Below are 17,108 nucleotides of genomic sequence, written 5' to 3'. Positions count from 1 at the left end.
ATGTAAGCACATTATTAGATAAAGTTGTTGATGACACTACAAAGGCAAATGAATTAATAAATAATACAACTTATCTTCTCTGATATTCTTACAAATGCAGCGATAAATACATTTGACATACGCTGTTCCACCTCATATAATTATACTGGCAATGATAAGAAACATAAAGTTAACAAACTTGGTTCGGAAAAGAATGTACTCTGAAACATAGACACTACCATAAAGCTAGGAGAAAATATCGAAGAAATAGGAATCAAGAAAACCATATCTACTTTAGTCATGCAGCTAAGGAGTATAAGAAATGTATGAACAAATATATGAAAAGATATAAATGTAAATTAGCCGTTGAAATTAGAGACTGGCAGAAGAAGAACTACTGCGTAAACGTAAGCGTGCGCATAATGACTCATCCCCTGGTGTTAATGAACTATATGAATACTTTAAGAATATAAACGCACAAGAGTATGATGATACAGTTCCTGAAGATATTGATAATACACATGTACCCCTAGATTGCTCAGTTCTTAATGTTGCCATAACACAACAAGAAATTAGTGAATCAGTATCACAACTGAAAAGAAATAAAGCATCAGGTGAAGACTTTGTAGAAAACGAATATATAATTGACTCAATAGATTTATTTCTCCCATTTTTAGGGAAACTTTTCAATGTCGTACTTGACGCAGGTGAAGTTCCCGACTCATGGTTAATTGGGGTCATTAAACCTATCTATAAAGGTAAAGGTGACTCGTGTGATCCTAGTTCGTATAGACCCATTACTATTTTGAGCTGTCTGGGAAAACTTTTTACAAGTATACTTAACTGTAGATTATCAAGATTTTTAAACTTTAACTCTTTATTATCCCCTTGCCAAGCCGGTTTTCGTAAAGGCTACTCAACAGTTGCTAACATGTTTGTTCTTAATTCAGTTATAGAATTCCTAAAACACAACAAACAGAAATTGTACTGTGCATTCATTGACTTTTTCAAAGCTTTTGCCAACGTTTGGAGAGTTGGTCTTTGGTCAAAAATGTGGTATCCAAGGGAAATTCTTTACATTAGTACAAAATATGTATTCCAATATTAAATCCTGTATCGAGTTTAATCATGAAAAATCTGCGTTTTCCCCAAGTTTTTCTGGGTCCGACAGGGAGAAAACCTTTCTTCGTTATTGTTTTCTATCTTTATAAATGATTTAGAATCCTGGCTAAAAACATTTGATTGTAATGGTGTTGATATATCCAGCAAACATGATTTGAATTTAGTTTGTCTACAACTACTAGTTCTGTTATATGCAGACGATACAGTGCTATTTGCTACTTCAGCGTCAGCGCTGCAGAGGTCCCTGAATTATTTTTATGTAAATTGTCAGAAATGGAAACTAACTGTAAATAGTGATAAAACTAAAATTGTTATTTTTGGAAGTGGTAAGTGTAGAGTAAACAAGCTATCATTTTACTTTGGCAAAGAAGAAATTGAAATAGTTGATAATTATAAATATCTAGCTTTCACAAAAATAGAAAATTGACATTTGGTATAAGTGTCCTAGCCACACAAGCTAAGAAATGTACGTTTTTGTTATTGAAAATGGCAAGAAACAATGATTTACCAATTGACTGCGTACTTAAAGCATTCGATTTAATGATTTTACTCATTATGTTATATGGCTCTGAATTTTGGGAAATGTTAAAATAGATATACTTGAAAATATACATACCAAGTTTATAAAATTAGCCTCTGGTCTCAGAATGTCCACACAAAATTATTTCTTATATGGTGAATTTAGAAGATTTCCTATCAGCGTCCATGTTTCTAAAAGAATTATTAGTTATTGGTATAAACTCAACACGCCCCTGTCTCACTTCAAGTTATCCTCGGTACTGTACAATTTCATGTCTTTAGATAGTGTGTTAAATAATCATTCGTATTCTTGGCTTAACTTTGTTGAAAATACCCTTCACTCATGTGGGCTAAGTAATGTTTATATGTTCCCAGGTAATTTTAACAGAACATGGCTGCTTAATATAGTAGTAACTACACTAAAAGATCACTTTTACCAAGTGTGGAGGAATGCAATAGAAGTAAGTCCGAAGGGACAATATTATAAACACATTAAGACCCTACCATCACTTGATGCCTTTATCTTATTGCCCAAATATATTTACTACCCAATATTAAAATTTAGAGCATCCAATCATTGTTTACCTATTGAGACAGGGCGTTGGTATAATACTCCAAGGAAATTTAGAACTTGTAAATTGTGTGACTCTCCGACATTGCAGACGAGTTTCATTATATATTTCGTTGTCCTGCTTTTGATGAAAATAGAAAAATATTTTTTTCAACAAAACTAACCAAATTTTCAAATATGGCATCTTATAGACGGTTGTTTACATCATCAGATTTCACTGTTTTAAGAAACCTAGCAAAGTTTATAAATGGTATCTTCTCTGTAATATCAAAACTTAGATAATACACATGCTTATTATATCTACCACTGTTTACCTAGAATATATTGTTTTAGTCCGCCGCCATTTTGACTGCTTGTATATAATGATTGACATGTAAAATGTACTCTAATACCACCATGCGTGGTTCTCTGGAGAATAAAGTGAAGTGAAGAGCCCACATGAGTGAAGGGTATTTACGATGTTATAACAAACGTAAATGACAAAATAGGTGATGTGCTTCTTCGTACTGCTGGCAAAGTGTTCGGATTTGTTAAAAAGATTAAGAGAAAATCAACACCCCACAAGCGCTCTAAAATTTGGTTTGGTAAACAATGTAAAATCGCCCGTGGAAAATACTTCGAGGACAAGAGATATTTCAAATGTAGTAAAACATTCCAAAATAAACAACGACTAGTTAATGCAAGTAAAAGTTATAAAAAAATGCATTCATAAATTTTCAAATATGCATTTAAAAAACTTATATACAAATTATATAATGTTGAAAGAAATGACCCCCGTTCATTTTGGAAACTTCTTAAGCAAAGGCAGTCTGCCGTTGAAAACCTACCAGATAGTGAAGCATTATTCAGCTTTTTTAAATCTTTAAATGAAGTTTCGGCAGATGACGACTTTGATATTGATAATCTACGTAAAGTAAACATGGAAGAAAGCAAAATACTTAATGCAGCTATAAACAAGTCAGAGGTGAAAAAGCTGCTGGTCTTGATAATATGATTAACGAATATATTTCAAACACAATTGATGTCTTCATAGATATTTATATCAAACTTTTTAACATGGTTCTTGATACTGGTACATTTCCCCCAAAATGATTAGTAGGTGTTATCAAACCCATTTTTAAGGTAAAGGTGACCCACAAAACCCCGAAAATAACAGACCTATTACCCTGCTGAGCTGTTTTGGTAAGCTTTTCACAGAAGTTTTGAATAAGCGTTTACAAACATTCATCGAAACGAACTCCATATTGTCGGAAGCTCAGGCAGGTTTCAGAAAGGGTTATTCTACCAGTAATCACATCTTTGCTCTATATAACCTCATGGAATTATTGAAAGCTAGGAAAAAGAAATTATTTTGTGCATTTGTAGATTTTCAGAAAGCATTTGACACAGTTTGGCGATCAGGACTTTGGCAAAAACCATTACAAAATAACATATCTGCAAACTGTTTTAACGTTATTTATAATATGTACCAGAATATCAAATCATGTGTTTACTGTAATGGTAATTTAACAGGTTTCTTTTCATGTAAATCTGGAGTAAGACAAGGAGAAAACCTGACGCCTGTCTTGTTTGCAATATTTTTAAATGACCTCGATGCATCTCTTGTACAGGATTAATGTAAAGGTGTCCAACTGAAACCAGATGAATTCTATGATCGAATAGAAAATATTGTCACACTATTTGTAGTACTGTACGCAGATGATGCAGTGCTATTGGCCACAAAAGCTAATGATCTAAAACATACGTTACACTCATTTCATAATTATTGTATACGCTGGAGGTTGATACTACCAAAACTAAAATATCAATATTTGGCGGATCAAAAACTGATTATAAACATAATTTCAAAATTGGTCATGATGTTTTGGATAAAGTTGATTCCTATAACTACCTTGGTGTTATCTTTAAAAAAATAATCGAAATTCACTTTAACAAAGAAAAAGCTAATAGAACAAGCAATGAAAACTATGTTCTATGTTTTTATGCCAAGGACGGAAGTTACATTTGTCACTTCAATGTCAACTGCGTCTTTTTGACAGTATGGTTGTACCAGTCTTCTCTAAGGATGCGAAGTCACGTTATCCCATGTGGGTCAGCTGCAGCGGCACTTCCATCTATACAGCCAGTCATGTTATCCCATGTGGGTCAGCTGCAGCGGCCCTTCCATCTATACTGCCAGTCATGTTATCCCATGTGGGTCAGCTACAGCGGCACTTCCATCTATACTGCCAGTCATGTTATCCCATGTGGGTCAGCTACAGCGGCCCTTCCATCTATACAGGCAGTCATGTTATCCCATGTGGGTCAGCTGCAGCGACCCTTCCATCTATACAGGCAGTCATGTTATCCCATGTGGGTCTGCTGCAGCGGCCCTTCCATCTATACTGCCAGTCACGTTATCCCGTGTGGGTCAGGTGCAGCGGCCCTTCCATCTATACAGCCAGTCATGTTATCCCGTGTGGGTCAGCTACAGCGACCCTTCCATCTATACTGCCAGTCATGTTATCCCATGTGGGTCAGCTACAGCGACCCTTCCATCTATACTGCCAGTCATGTTATCCCATGTGGGTCAGCTGCAGCGGCCCTTCCATCTATACAGGCAGTCATGTTATCCCATGTGGGTCAGCTACAGCGACCCTTCCATCTATACTGCCAGTCATGTTATCCCATGTGGGTCAGCTACAGCGACCCTTCCATCTATACTGCCAGTCATGTTATCCCATGTGGGTCAGCTGCAGCGGCCCTTCCATCTATACAGGCAGTCATGTTATCCCATGTGGGTCAGCTGCAGCGGCCCTTCCATCTATACAGCCAGTCATGTTACCCCGTGTGTGTCAGCTACAGCGGCCCTTCCATCTATACAGGCAGTCATGTTATCCCATGTGGGTCAGCTGCAGCGGCCCTTCCATCTATACAGCCAGTCATGTTACCCCGTGTGTGTCAGCTACAGCGGCCCTTCCATCTATACAGCCAGTCATGTTATCCCATGTGTGTCAGCTGCAGCGGCCCTTCCATCTATACTGCCAGTCATGTTATCCCATGTGTGTCAGCTGCAGCGGCCCTTCCATCTATACTGCCAGTCATGTTATCCCGTGTGTGTCAGCTACAGCGGCCCTTCCATCTATACAGCCAGTCATGTTATCCCATGTGTGTCAGCTGCAGCGGCCCTTTCATCTAAACAGCCAGTCATGTTATAATATAAAATGTCGGTCGGGGCGCACATATTTTTCAGAGTAGATACTAATGTATTATCTATAAAAAGGCTTCTGTGACTTGACATGCGTTAACGTAAAGAGGCGTTTATGTTTTTAGACTATTTACGTCGAAACACAGTAGGGTGGAGGGGTGTAATTTGAAGACATAGACATATATACTCTCGGCAAGTAAGACAAGTCGTGGAAAATAGGATATGTGTACGGAAGATATGTGTATTGTGAATTTCAAGGGGATCTGGAAAACACTACGGGTGGACTAAAACTTTATGTAATGTTTGTCAACATGAAAACAAACTATTTTGATAGTGAATCTTCATGAAGAGTAAGACAAACTAATCCGAAACTGTTATTGTGTCCTTAAGACCTCGGTATGGAAATAACCTGCGTTTGATCATTTCATTTCAACGTACAAAACAACTGTTTCACATCAGGGAGTAGCGCATCTTGTCAGTCAACAACGCCAGCGATGGGAATAAAAATTAATTTGGGTACAGGGTATTCATTCACACAGGGTACTATTTAATAGACTATTCACGATTTTAAGTTATTTTGCAATTCATCGTTCTCATTTGCACCAAACGGACTGTTTGCAGCTGTTACAACGTAAATGCATCCATTCACGGTATTTCATAATTTAAAAGGAAGTGTATGACCGGGTTCAGGGTTTGTATTGGAAGCTTAGGGTACGATATGAGTGAAGCAGGTTTTTCAGTGTGGGAAATTAAGATTGAAATTAAGTAAAAGACAGAATATTTACAACGAAATACATCGCGGTGATAAAAAAAGTGGAGAAATATTTCTTGAAACTATTCTATTCGTATTTATTCGGTTAGACTTTATTTTGTAAGCAAAAGCGGTCCCATCTGAGTATTATTTAAGCAATAAACGAGGAGGGGATGTATATCGTACAATAAAACGCAGCCCCGAGTGGTTTATTCTCACTGCGGTGTTATATTGTACGATAAACAACGACCACGAGTCGTGTATCCCCTATATGCGATATCAAGATTATGTACAGCCTCTTTTAAGGATGTACATAAGATTTACAAGCTTTAATTTTTTTACCCGTATTTAATAATGATGACTCCCGGAATATAATCCTACTCGGCAATGTCGGACAAGTCCATTTTATGAACGGGTGGGTTTAGTTTGGTATTTATTGAATATTCTCACATTTCTCAAGACCATTGTCTGTTACGTTTTCTTGCATTATCGATTGCCATATCTCGCGATCTTTTGGATCGTTCGGCCATTGCGTTTATCTGCGTTGTCCAGGGAAACAATTCACTTCTATCTAAAATAAATCGTCGGCCAATTTACGTCATCAATTTGTGAGCGTATAGAACAATTTGTTTTTGTCAAATAAACCACGTCTCGTTCTTCATTGTTCTTTGCTATTAATCTTCTTCTGCAGTACTTCCCATCAATTAACTTTCATTGATAAAATATACAACAAATTAAAATTCATATATGATCTTTTATTCTAAAGACTTGTCATGAATCCAAGAATTATTACAGTTAACAACTAAACATGTAAATGAAGTACAACAAATATCTCATAAGGAAGAGAATGTATGGATGTCAACTGTAGTTATGAGCAACACCACCATCTTTCATTTCTCTTCCTTATGTGTATCACTTCTAAATGCCATCCAAAGACTTAAATATGTCATAAGTGCAAAGCTTTAATCAACAAAATTACCTGTTGACATCATGCTTGTTACTTAGTAAGAAGACATAATTAGGACATAACAGTAAATATTATATATTTTATGCAACAAATCACATGTGAATTGAGAAGTATTACTTATGCATGAAGCAACATACATTCAAATGCAAATATCAGGTAGTTGGACACCTGGAGTTCATTAGATATTTAAACATATATCCCAAGTATGCCTCACAAATATTGGTGTGAACATGACTTTTCCTTAAATAATAAAAACACACACAAACAGGGATTCAGACCAGTTCCTTTTCTAGGATACTAACTGATTGTCATCCATAATGCCCTAAAGTTGTTCTAAAATTTTATAAATTCATGCCAAATATGAAAACCCAACTTGAAAATATCCTGAAGCCAGCAAAATCACTGTGAAGTAAATATGAAGCTCATTCTCAACATAATCATAACCAAAACTTGAACAATATGTAAATAACCATCATCCTTAATAAACACTAGTTCTTGCTCAATTTTCAAATATTGACAATCTCCTCAAATCATGGTAAAGAATTACATTTTGGGTTAGATACATTTCAATATTCATCACAGTTATATATGAAATGTATTCAGAATTATATTATATATTCTGTAGCAGAATTGATCAGACACTCTGGATAATGCCTGATCAGGGTGTGACAAAGAGATAGTGTCTTTGTTTTTATAAATTCTGTGTATCTTGAAATAAGCATCATGCATTATGATACTGGTAATCACTTTCAACACTATCTTTTTAAAAAATATATTATTTAAAAAGAAATTATTATGTCCCATACAAAGAGCCAACAAGCTAAGTTTTATACCTATGTGGATGTTGTACCATCAAAAATTTAGTGTGTGTTAGTTAGTGCAATTACATCATATTAATCTGACTTTTATACGGCATCAATTAAATAACTGGTTGGAATATTTATTAATTATTTGATTAGATTATAATTTATATCATTACTTGACCATGTTAGATTGAGTTCATAAACAATCTTGCTATTATTTCCAGTATATTAATTAAAATGACTTGACACTTATAATCGTTTTTAACAGTTATATTGTTTCACTAAAATGTATATCAGTAATTTAAGCTTCCACTACCAGTGAATACTTTGTGTTGCAAACAATTCTAAACCAATAATTTTCTTATATTAACTAAGATGGGTTTTTTTATTTCAAAATATTTATGTCAAAATATTTCAGTAATTTACTTCCTTCTCGTGAAATTTTCCCCTCCTTTCTAACCTTGAAGGGCTGATTCCATTTCACATTACAGCATGGGTCCTGTCTCTTCATAGAAATGCTGAAATATTGAAAGCATGATTTAATGGGAACTTATATGAAATAAATTAAAATATTTTATGGAACGAAAACCATTGACAATGATTATATTTCTATGTTTAAAGAAGTATTACTGCTGGAGTAATTTGCAATATTATGCTCGAGTAATTTGCAATATTAATAGATAGGCTTATTTTTGTTGTTATTGTGATTTTGAAACTAAATCATATCGTGCAAATACTCATCTTCGAGCAGACGTGATTCCCGTGGTGGATGATGGCGTCGTTTAACTGATGGTGAGGCCTACCGCACATCTTGATCAGCCTCAAACATTTTTCTCCCGACCCTGTGGGTTTGGGTAAAGGTATACATCTAATCCCAGCGATACGTGAGGGATATCGCGAGTGAAAATAGCAAAATCCGTAGCCACGTCGCTTCTCGGGTGTCGTTTGACCCCGGAAGGAAATCTGACATATCAGCAAAGCGCGCCCGGCCTTCTGATTGGCTCAAAATGACGCATGCGCCAATTTTGATTGACAGACTGGATCAGTCTATAACATGTGACCAATTCAGCTAATAAGAATGCAGGAATTTTGTTGTTTTTCTGAGTGGTTGTTGTCAGCACGATGCTGAACAATGCATATGGAATCCCGTTAACGCACATGTTTTTATACCCATTCTTGGGTAGTGATATGCATGGGGCTTGCATAAAAGTCAACTTTTACATCGAATGCATGCTTTTCTGTAGAACGTTGCGTTTTTGTGACTTGATTCCATTCATGTACTATAATATTGAAAACCAAACTTTACTTGTTTGAAACATACACTAAATTATTGGTGTCACAGGAACTTTTGTTGTTGAGTATATGTTCAATATTGGACATAGTGTTATGCTGAGTCACCACTGCGCCGGAGTGTGGGACCGCCAATCGGGCAAGGGGGCGCAACTCCAGGAATGTGGCCATTCTAATCATTCGTGGCCAACTCGTGTTATTCCGGGACAAGCCGAATAGCGACTCTTGCCCATCTCGTGGGCATTTAGCGACCGGGTACCGTCTTAGCGCAAACGGGCATACCTAAAACAATTGTCAGCTCGGTGAGTAATGGTTCACACATTTCCCCATATATCATATATATTCCAGATGCAACTTAAAGCACATCGGGACGTGCGGAATTATGCAGTATGATTGAACACATTTAACTATGTCTTTGGTATATTTTTAGATGCAAGACATATGTAAAATCAAAAATTATTTCTGAGGGATTCTTTGACATTCATCGATGGGGGTCTTCTTGCAGGTAACGGAAAGGGGCGAGTGGTGATGAATGCATTCTAATGTTACAATGTTCAAACAAACCGGAGATTATCAAAGGTGCGTTCACACATGTTGTGGCCTATATTTACGTATGATATCATTTTGAATATCCAAAGTGAAATTAATAGTGTGAAAAATGTATAAAAGATATGCAATATCTACATCATAACTGAAACTGTAAACAGTATGATAAAATGATCGTGTGCACTCTCACCTAAAAGAAATTACAATCTACAATGTTGACATATCACCACCGGTGACCGACTTTCAGCAAATGGCGTGGTTACTGTCAACAGTACGCGGGATTTTACGAGAGGACTTTCGTTGATTCAGGGATCGTGTATACATAAATGTGACATGTAAGTGATCAGAAACATTCTGATTTGTTGTTATATTTTTCATTGAAACCCACGGAAATAGTCCGAAATTCCGATAAATACCTTAAGGGCTTTGTCGTTGTGCGTGAATTTGCGACAGTCATGGCGTCACACAGGGAGGTAACTTTGACAATTTTTATTGAAAATATCAAATCATTGCAATGTATCTATTTTAAATTCCCTAATTCTTCCTACGATTCTCACCCCTTGCATATTTTACTTTCTTTGCATTTCAAACAAGTGCAGGTTTTCGAACTCAGGGTTCGTTTTCACACCTAACTTAGTTTGCTTGATTTCATCTAGGCACTTTGTATTAGTGACAAAGTCCATGAGTCATTTTATTCTAAAATGTATGAGGAATTCAAGGATGTATGTATCGCAGCTAAGTAATATGAACGTTTGATTTTGTAAACACTATCAAATATGGCGGAAAGTGCACTTCGGCGTTCGTGTTTGCGTATTTTCCAAAACATTCGTAACGATTCTAGGGTTATGGGAGACGTTTTGGAATGATCATTGGTGATTTCATAAAAGACAGATACCCGTGATCACTAATATGCTACTTTTGAAATTCATTTCTCCGAGTAAATATCCGAAATGTAGATTTTAAAACATGCTGTTAATAACGCCGTGGGTGGTGATTTAGTAATGTGTAAAAATTGCTTGGCCTAAAATGCCAGTGGATGATATCACAGAACAGGGAATTTCCCACCTTATTCAAAACTGTGAAGTATATTATGTTGGTGATGTATTTTGAATTTTATTTGACTTCAAAGTGAGGGTCCCAAAGAGGAGGGACATATCCAGGGGGTTAACCCAAGCATATACATTTTGTGCTACAACTAATGAAGATACACATACATATACAACTACTTGCAATGAAAAAGCGAAAACTCTGTTCCTAAAAACTATATATGTACAATATCCTGTGTATTTCCATGTATTCTCGTGCATTTTCAGCGGATTTGTAGAACAAACATGAGCGTCTTAATCGGAAGCATACATGAGAAACTGAACAGTGGTTGACCCTGATCGCGAGACAACGATATTGATTGGAAATTGATTGCTAGAAGCTGAGGAAGTGCTGATGTATGAATGTGGGCAAGGAAAAACTAAGGTAGGTATATGTTCAAATTGCTCTCTCTCTCTCTCTCTCTCTCTCTCTCTCTCTCTCTCTCTCTCTCTCTCTCTCTCTCTCCAATTACCTATTCATCTGCTATTCATTTAACTGCAATCTTTTTTGTGACCAATCACATGAACATGTGTAATTTTCTAAAACCCAGTTCCCACAAAAGTATCAGAGATACATTGGCGAGTCCGCTACTACATATATCACGTTATATTATTTAAAAACATGCATATTTCAAGTGGCCTGTCTACATGTAGCCACTCGTCTGACACGGAACTGTGTCATCGATTTCCATTAAGTGGATTCACATAGACAGAACAGAATATAGTAACTGATGGCTGCAGTATACCACGCGACAACAGAGTACCATTATCACATGAGCCGTCGGTGTTTACATACACGTGTTGTCATGGTAACAAGACCACCCAGATACCGCACGTTTTACATTTGCTTGACTAGATTATGTGAAATACTTGACAGTTGGTTATGATGGGCTCAATTTAGCCTTGGAATACGTTCTTCTCGAAGCAGGTCACCACTCCCACAGTAAGTCTCCTATGGTTTAGATAATCGTTTCGTTCGCTTGCTCAGTAAACATTCATTGTTTTGGCTTTCGTAACATCACGAATGATCATTGCCAGGCCCTTCTTTTAATTGAATTTGGCAAACACTAGGGCTGAGACGGGTAACTCGGGTGCCCGGGCCGGGTGGGTACTGAGTAGGACCCGGGTACCTACAGGACGACCCGGACCCATGGTTAGTCACGTGATATATTGTTTAATTACAAAAATATCTATGGTAACACAAGTCAATAATGTTCGCATTTCTTTCTGACTGCTCCCGCTCCTGATTTTTCATATGGTTGAATAAAGATATAACTTATTTCAACTACAGTGTATGAATGACCAGATTGTTTAATACATGTATCTAAATACGTTTTGCCAGGGCTAAGCTAAAAGTGTCCCCATTTGGACATTTTGAGATTTCTCCTGAGACCTACATTGGGTACCCGGGTAGGGTCGGGTAATAGGGAGGGGGTACCCGGGAAGTCAATTTGGACTCGTCCCAGCCCTATCAAACACCAAAAAAACTAGTATTTGAATGGCATTTTGCAGTTTGGCAGTCCTAGAAAATGTTATTAATTTCCCATTTTGTTTTGTGTCTGCCACAATATCTAGATCTAGATTTGAAATGATCAGACTATAGAACGTAGTCCCCCATGTACGTATACAAAGAAGTCGCTAAAGAATTGTAGGCTACAAAAAATACGGAAGCCTTGTGTTTGAACTCCCACGCTTTTTTCGCTTGAAAGGATGGACCCCAATTTATTGCACCATTGATCTCCTCCGCCAAGGGCTGACTTAAGTTTTTTCGGATTTGTAAAATATTTCTGTGTTTTACCCATATTGCTCTGTCATCAGCGAAGTTAGAAGTTTGGGTTGGAGGGTTGATAAATCATTGATCATAATGTTAAACAGGGTGGGCTTATAATGCTACCTTATGGCGTGTCGTTGTCCAGTGACATTGGGTCAGACTGATTTTATCATATTTTATATTTTTGTTTTTACTGTGTTTCATAAATAAAGGATACAAAATACTTTTCATATTCATAATCATAGGCTTGACTGTGCGATTCTGATTATATCATGAGCATGTGTTTGTGAATCACTAGTAGTGGTGATACCAGGTAACCCGTGAAGATCCGAGGTAGAATAGGTCTTCAGCAACCCATGCTTGCCGTAAAAGGTGACTATGCTTGTCGTAAAAGGCAACTAACGGGATCGGGTGGTCAGGCTAGCTGACTTGGTTGATGCATGTCATCGATCCCAATTGTGTACAATTAAGTACAATTTAAAGTTTGACGGTCTTTTGTGCGGCTTCTCAATGGAGGCTTTTGAATAAGGGTAGCGCTTCGTCTAAAAATAGCGACCAATGGAAAATTACATAACATAGTGTATGTCCGATATTTCGAAGGCGTTCACAGCCATCGTCTCATTGGCCTGTACCGGCTCCGATATTGTGATATTAGAGACGGGGCCCAGCTTATGCATAGCTTAGATTTTGTCAGGTGTGCCCACCTCATGTTAGCTTTACAAGTTGCCGTGCTTGTATGCTATCAATGCCTGTCACATGATCGAGTGTAGTATTAAGGTGTAAACAAACTGCCTGAGCTTATTCAGCGCCATATTTTGTTTAATGTAATGTCTTTAGTAAGTGAATCCGTAATTCACATCGACAACCCACTCAAAACACTGGACTCAACCCATGCCGCTTCACTCAGTATATTTGCTAACACCAAAGAGTTCGCGTTTTATTGAGTCATGACAGAAAGGCGATAAACATACTATGTTTACAATGTAGAGCTAGGTTACGTGTAGATTTAACCGCGCTAAATGTAACATTTGAAACGCTGTGGGCTAAATTGAATTTGGAACCGAACGCACAGCGTGAGGTTACAAATGTTAAATTTAGCGCGGTTTAATCTACACGTAACCTAGCTCTACATTGAAATATGAAATGAAATTCAAACATTACTTCCCTGATTACGGTAAAACAATGACAATGACAGCGGTAGATTAGTTGGTTGGTTGTTTAACGCTGCACTCAGCAATATTCCAGCTATATGGCGGCAGTCTGTAAATATTCGAGTCTGGACCAGACAATCCAGTGATTATATCAATAGCATCGATCCACACAATTGGGATCGATGACATGTATCAACCAATCGATTGTACGGGTCCGACCATAGCAAATAACATGACTGAATATAATAAAGTCAGGTAACCACAGCATGTGGGACATAGATTGCCTCTGGGGGAACGCCTTATATGAGGATTATGTGGAAATCCCTAAAATCACCCCTTAAGTATCATTTGTCACGAGAATATCATCAGGATGTTGAAGCCTAATTAACCCCTACAGCGCTAGAACACCTCGGAGCCCTGGTGGTTCAAGGATGGCCTGCATGTCATTTTAACGGCAAATTATCTCAGATCTATATGCCTTGATAAAGTTCAAAATTCAAACATCAAAATTATGCATAAAATTGTATTCATTGGCCAATTTTGGCATTATTAACCCTTTATATTTGAAAACAAGTTAACACATATCGGCGTTTAATATGAATTTGAAGTGTCGAAATTTGAATCGATGCAGCTGCTAAATTTTAAATGCGTCAGAACATTTATCATCCTATATATTGTGTGACAGCCGGGGAGTCGACAAAATGTTTTACCACAAAAGTAGGGCAGACACATGATTTACATTCACAATATTAGGCTAAGCCGGAAATGTGCCCAGCTCTGGCCCTAAGTGAGCTAATGATAGACATGGATGTCTTTCCAGTTGAGACGCAAATTTGACGTAGCTTTTTAGGGTCATCTGCTATTTATTTTCTTCTTGAAATGTCAAGATACTAACTTGAAATTATAATTGATAATACGTTACTTCGGAATATTCATATATCATTAGCGAGCCTGACCACCCGATCCCGTTAGTCGCCTTTTACGGCCAGCACGGGTTGCTGAAGACCTATTCTACCCCGGAATCTACCACGGGTCCAATATATTTATGGGATGATTACGTTTAAAATGATGAAACTTCTGTTAATTTTTTTTAAATTGGAATAGAATAGCAAAGAAAACATGGCCGATGTTGATATTTTCGAGCTATATTTTTTTAAACAACATTCAAATGCAATACATTTATTAATACCAACGAAATAGGTCAATGTCCGTTACTCAGCAAATGGGCAGAATCAAAATTGGATGGTTTCTATTCATTCACCTAGTCATCACTTCTAAGATCTCAAATGTCCCCGTATAATTTTGCTCATTTAATTGAGTTTGATTCAAAATGCATCTTCAACAAGGTAATAAACTGATAATTATGACTACATACCGTGAGTTCTCGTAGAAAAGTCAGTGTCTTGACTGTGTGTCTTCTTTGATGACCGACCTTAGCGTGTAGGGGTGTGATGTCCTGGACAGGAAACGACAGAGTTTTAACTACTCTTCTTTAATTAATTAACGTGTTGGGCATCCCTAAATGACCTTTACTAATTCATGTTAAACCAACACAGGATGTTTTCTGGAAGTGGATATTCGCGAATGTCATAGGGTTGACACGACACGTGTTAAAGGGGCACTAATCTAAAGCAATTCCCCGGGACTGGTTGTTGCCTTTGTTATTGTTTTTTCCCTGTGAGTACCTAGGTGATCCGCAACGCAACTGAGCGTGACAAGAGACTGGGCTACCGTCTGCAAGGAGAGCTAAATAAACTAGGAGGCAATATTTGTTTTACGCATTTTGGAACACTGATTGGTTAACCGTGATCTATAAAGATTTCTAAAAAAGGGCCATGTTAATTAATTTCTTCAGCCTAAACAAACGGACCAAAAGAACGGCGGAGCTCATCGTATGTCGTCATTTGGAAAAACCCCAGATGGTTATAGTTTAATCATAAAAAAAGTATCCATGCAGTGAAAGCATTTTCGGATTTCCACGTCATCCACGTTTTCTGGTATAACCCTACACTTGTGTATTTATCGTCATTCCCTTGATGCTCAGTTAATGAATTTATTACAGGTATACTTAGTGGTAGCACCACTCAGAATACCTGACAAAGGTTCCCATTTGGCATTTATTGTGTCTGGGGTAATTATTCAATCTAAATCCAGGTTTGAAGTGAGGTGAAATGTGTCTTATGTAATATGCACGTATAGATAAATTACTACTGTAATTACGGTATACGCATTTCTGTGTTTTACTTGTAATTTGAGAGTCCCGGTATAGCCATATCCCTTGTTTACTGTAGCGTGACCAGTTTTTATGTAGCTTCACGAAAGCGAAGATATTTTAGAGTTGATTATGGCTAGGTTTCGCTCTTCCGGCCCATAACCTAGCAGCCCAGCAAGAGATGAATGATCAGTTGATTTACTATTTAGTGAATCAACGGATCGTTCCTTGTCATCAAAGGAATAACAGAACATACGTTGATTGATTAATCACTGTTATCTTGCACAGTTGATATGTCAAAAGTGAGTGTTTACATGTCTAGGTTTACTAAAACAAAGGGCATACACTCATATCATGGCGTGAAGTGCCGATGTAAAAACAACATACTTTGTTCAAAGGGTTAACCGATGATACGTTGATTGATTGTCCTAGCACTTCTAAAGTTACAAAACATTCTTTATATCTAAAGATACATCTTTGTGTTTAAAGTTGATTTTGACAGCTCGGGCCAAGTCGGACCCAACACAAGCCAAACACTTCTCATAGAGACTATGTTGAGAATGTAGAGGGAAAAGGGCTTGTTTTCTTTAAATACGATGTACTGTGACGGGAACATAAACATTATAATGATAATGATGATGATAGTTGTTTAAGATGATGATAGTTGTTTATGATGATGATGATGATCACCATATTTTAACGTGTTTTGGTATGACGAGGTCGGGCACTATGGTGTGATTAACAAGGAGGCCTTTCATGATTGAATTTAATCGTGCACTATTTCACATATGTATTTATCTGAAGATCCTCTTGTGAAGCATGTCAAGATTGAAAACAAGTCATTCAATGGATTTTCCTAAACGACCCATTGATGTAGTACTGAATATCAATGTTAATTTTGTTGATGGTGCTGGACGGTACAGAAATGAGTGTCAACCAAGCGAAGTGCCATATCAAATCGACCCAGAACCAGTCACTTGCCACTCGAAAACGTCAATGTGTGATTTTGTGACAAAGTGGATGTCTAGCTTGACACAAACACAGTATCTTTGTCATGGTTCGATCCTCTTGTTACCGTAATCGCCTTTTGTGTGGTTTTGACTCCGAGACCATCAATGGTACGACCCAGAATATGTAGAGGGCGTCGTGGGAAA

At 37.2% G+C, this 17,108-nt stretch overlaps 1 protein-coding gene across 4 annotated transcripts in view; it reads left to right on the top strand.

Moving 5' to 3' along the window:
* Positions 1-17,108, top strand: part of LOC139479162 (uncharacterized) — a 41,926-nt gene that overhangs the window by 1,286 nt on the left and 23,532 nt on the right. The window contains exons 1-2 of one of the 4 annotated variants that reach the window (XM_071261946.1): positions 9,244-9,491; positions 11,049-11,205. In XM_071261946.1, the coding sequence (XP_071118047.1) occupies positions 11,176-11,205 (30 nt within the window). In that variant the 5' untranslated portion in view covers positions 9,244-9,491; positions 11,049-11,175. Of the gene's footprint in view, positions 1-9,243; positions 9,492-9,962; positions 10,071-11,048; positions 11,206-11,678; positions 11,764-17,108 lie in introns of those variants that run through there. The other 3 variants (XM_071261947.1, XM_071261948.1, XM_071261949.1) reach the window with 3 other exon arrangements.

Source organism: Haliotis cracherodii, unplaced genomic scaffold, assembly GCF_022045235.1.
Source record: "Haliotis cracherodii isolate W230 unplaced genomic scaffold, xgHalCrac1.p SCAF_4, whole genome shotgun sequence".
NCBI lineage: Eukaryota > Metazoa > Mollusca > Gastropoda > Lepetellida > Haliotidae > Haliotis > Haliotis cracherodii.
Note: the sequence above shows the minus strand (reverse complement) of the source record. Positions and strands in the feature narration are given on the sequence as shown.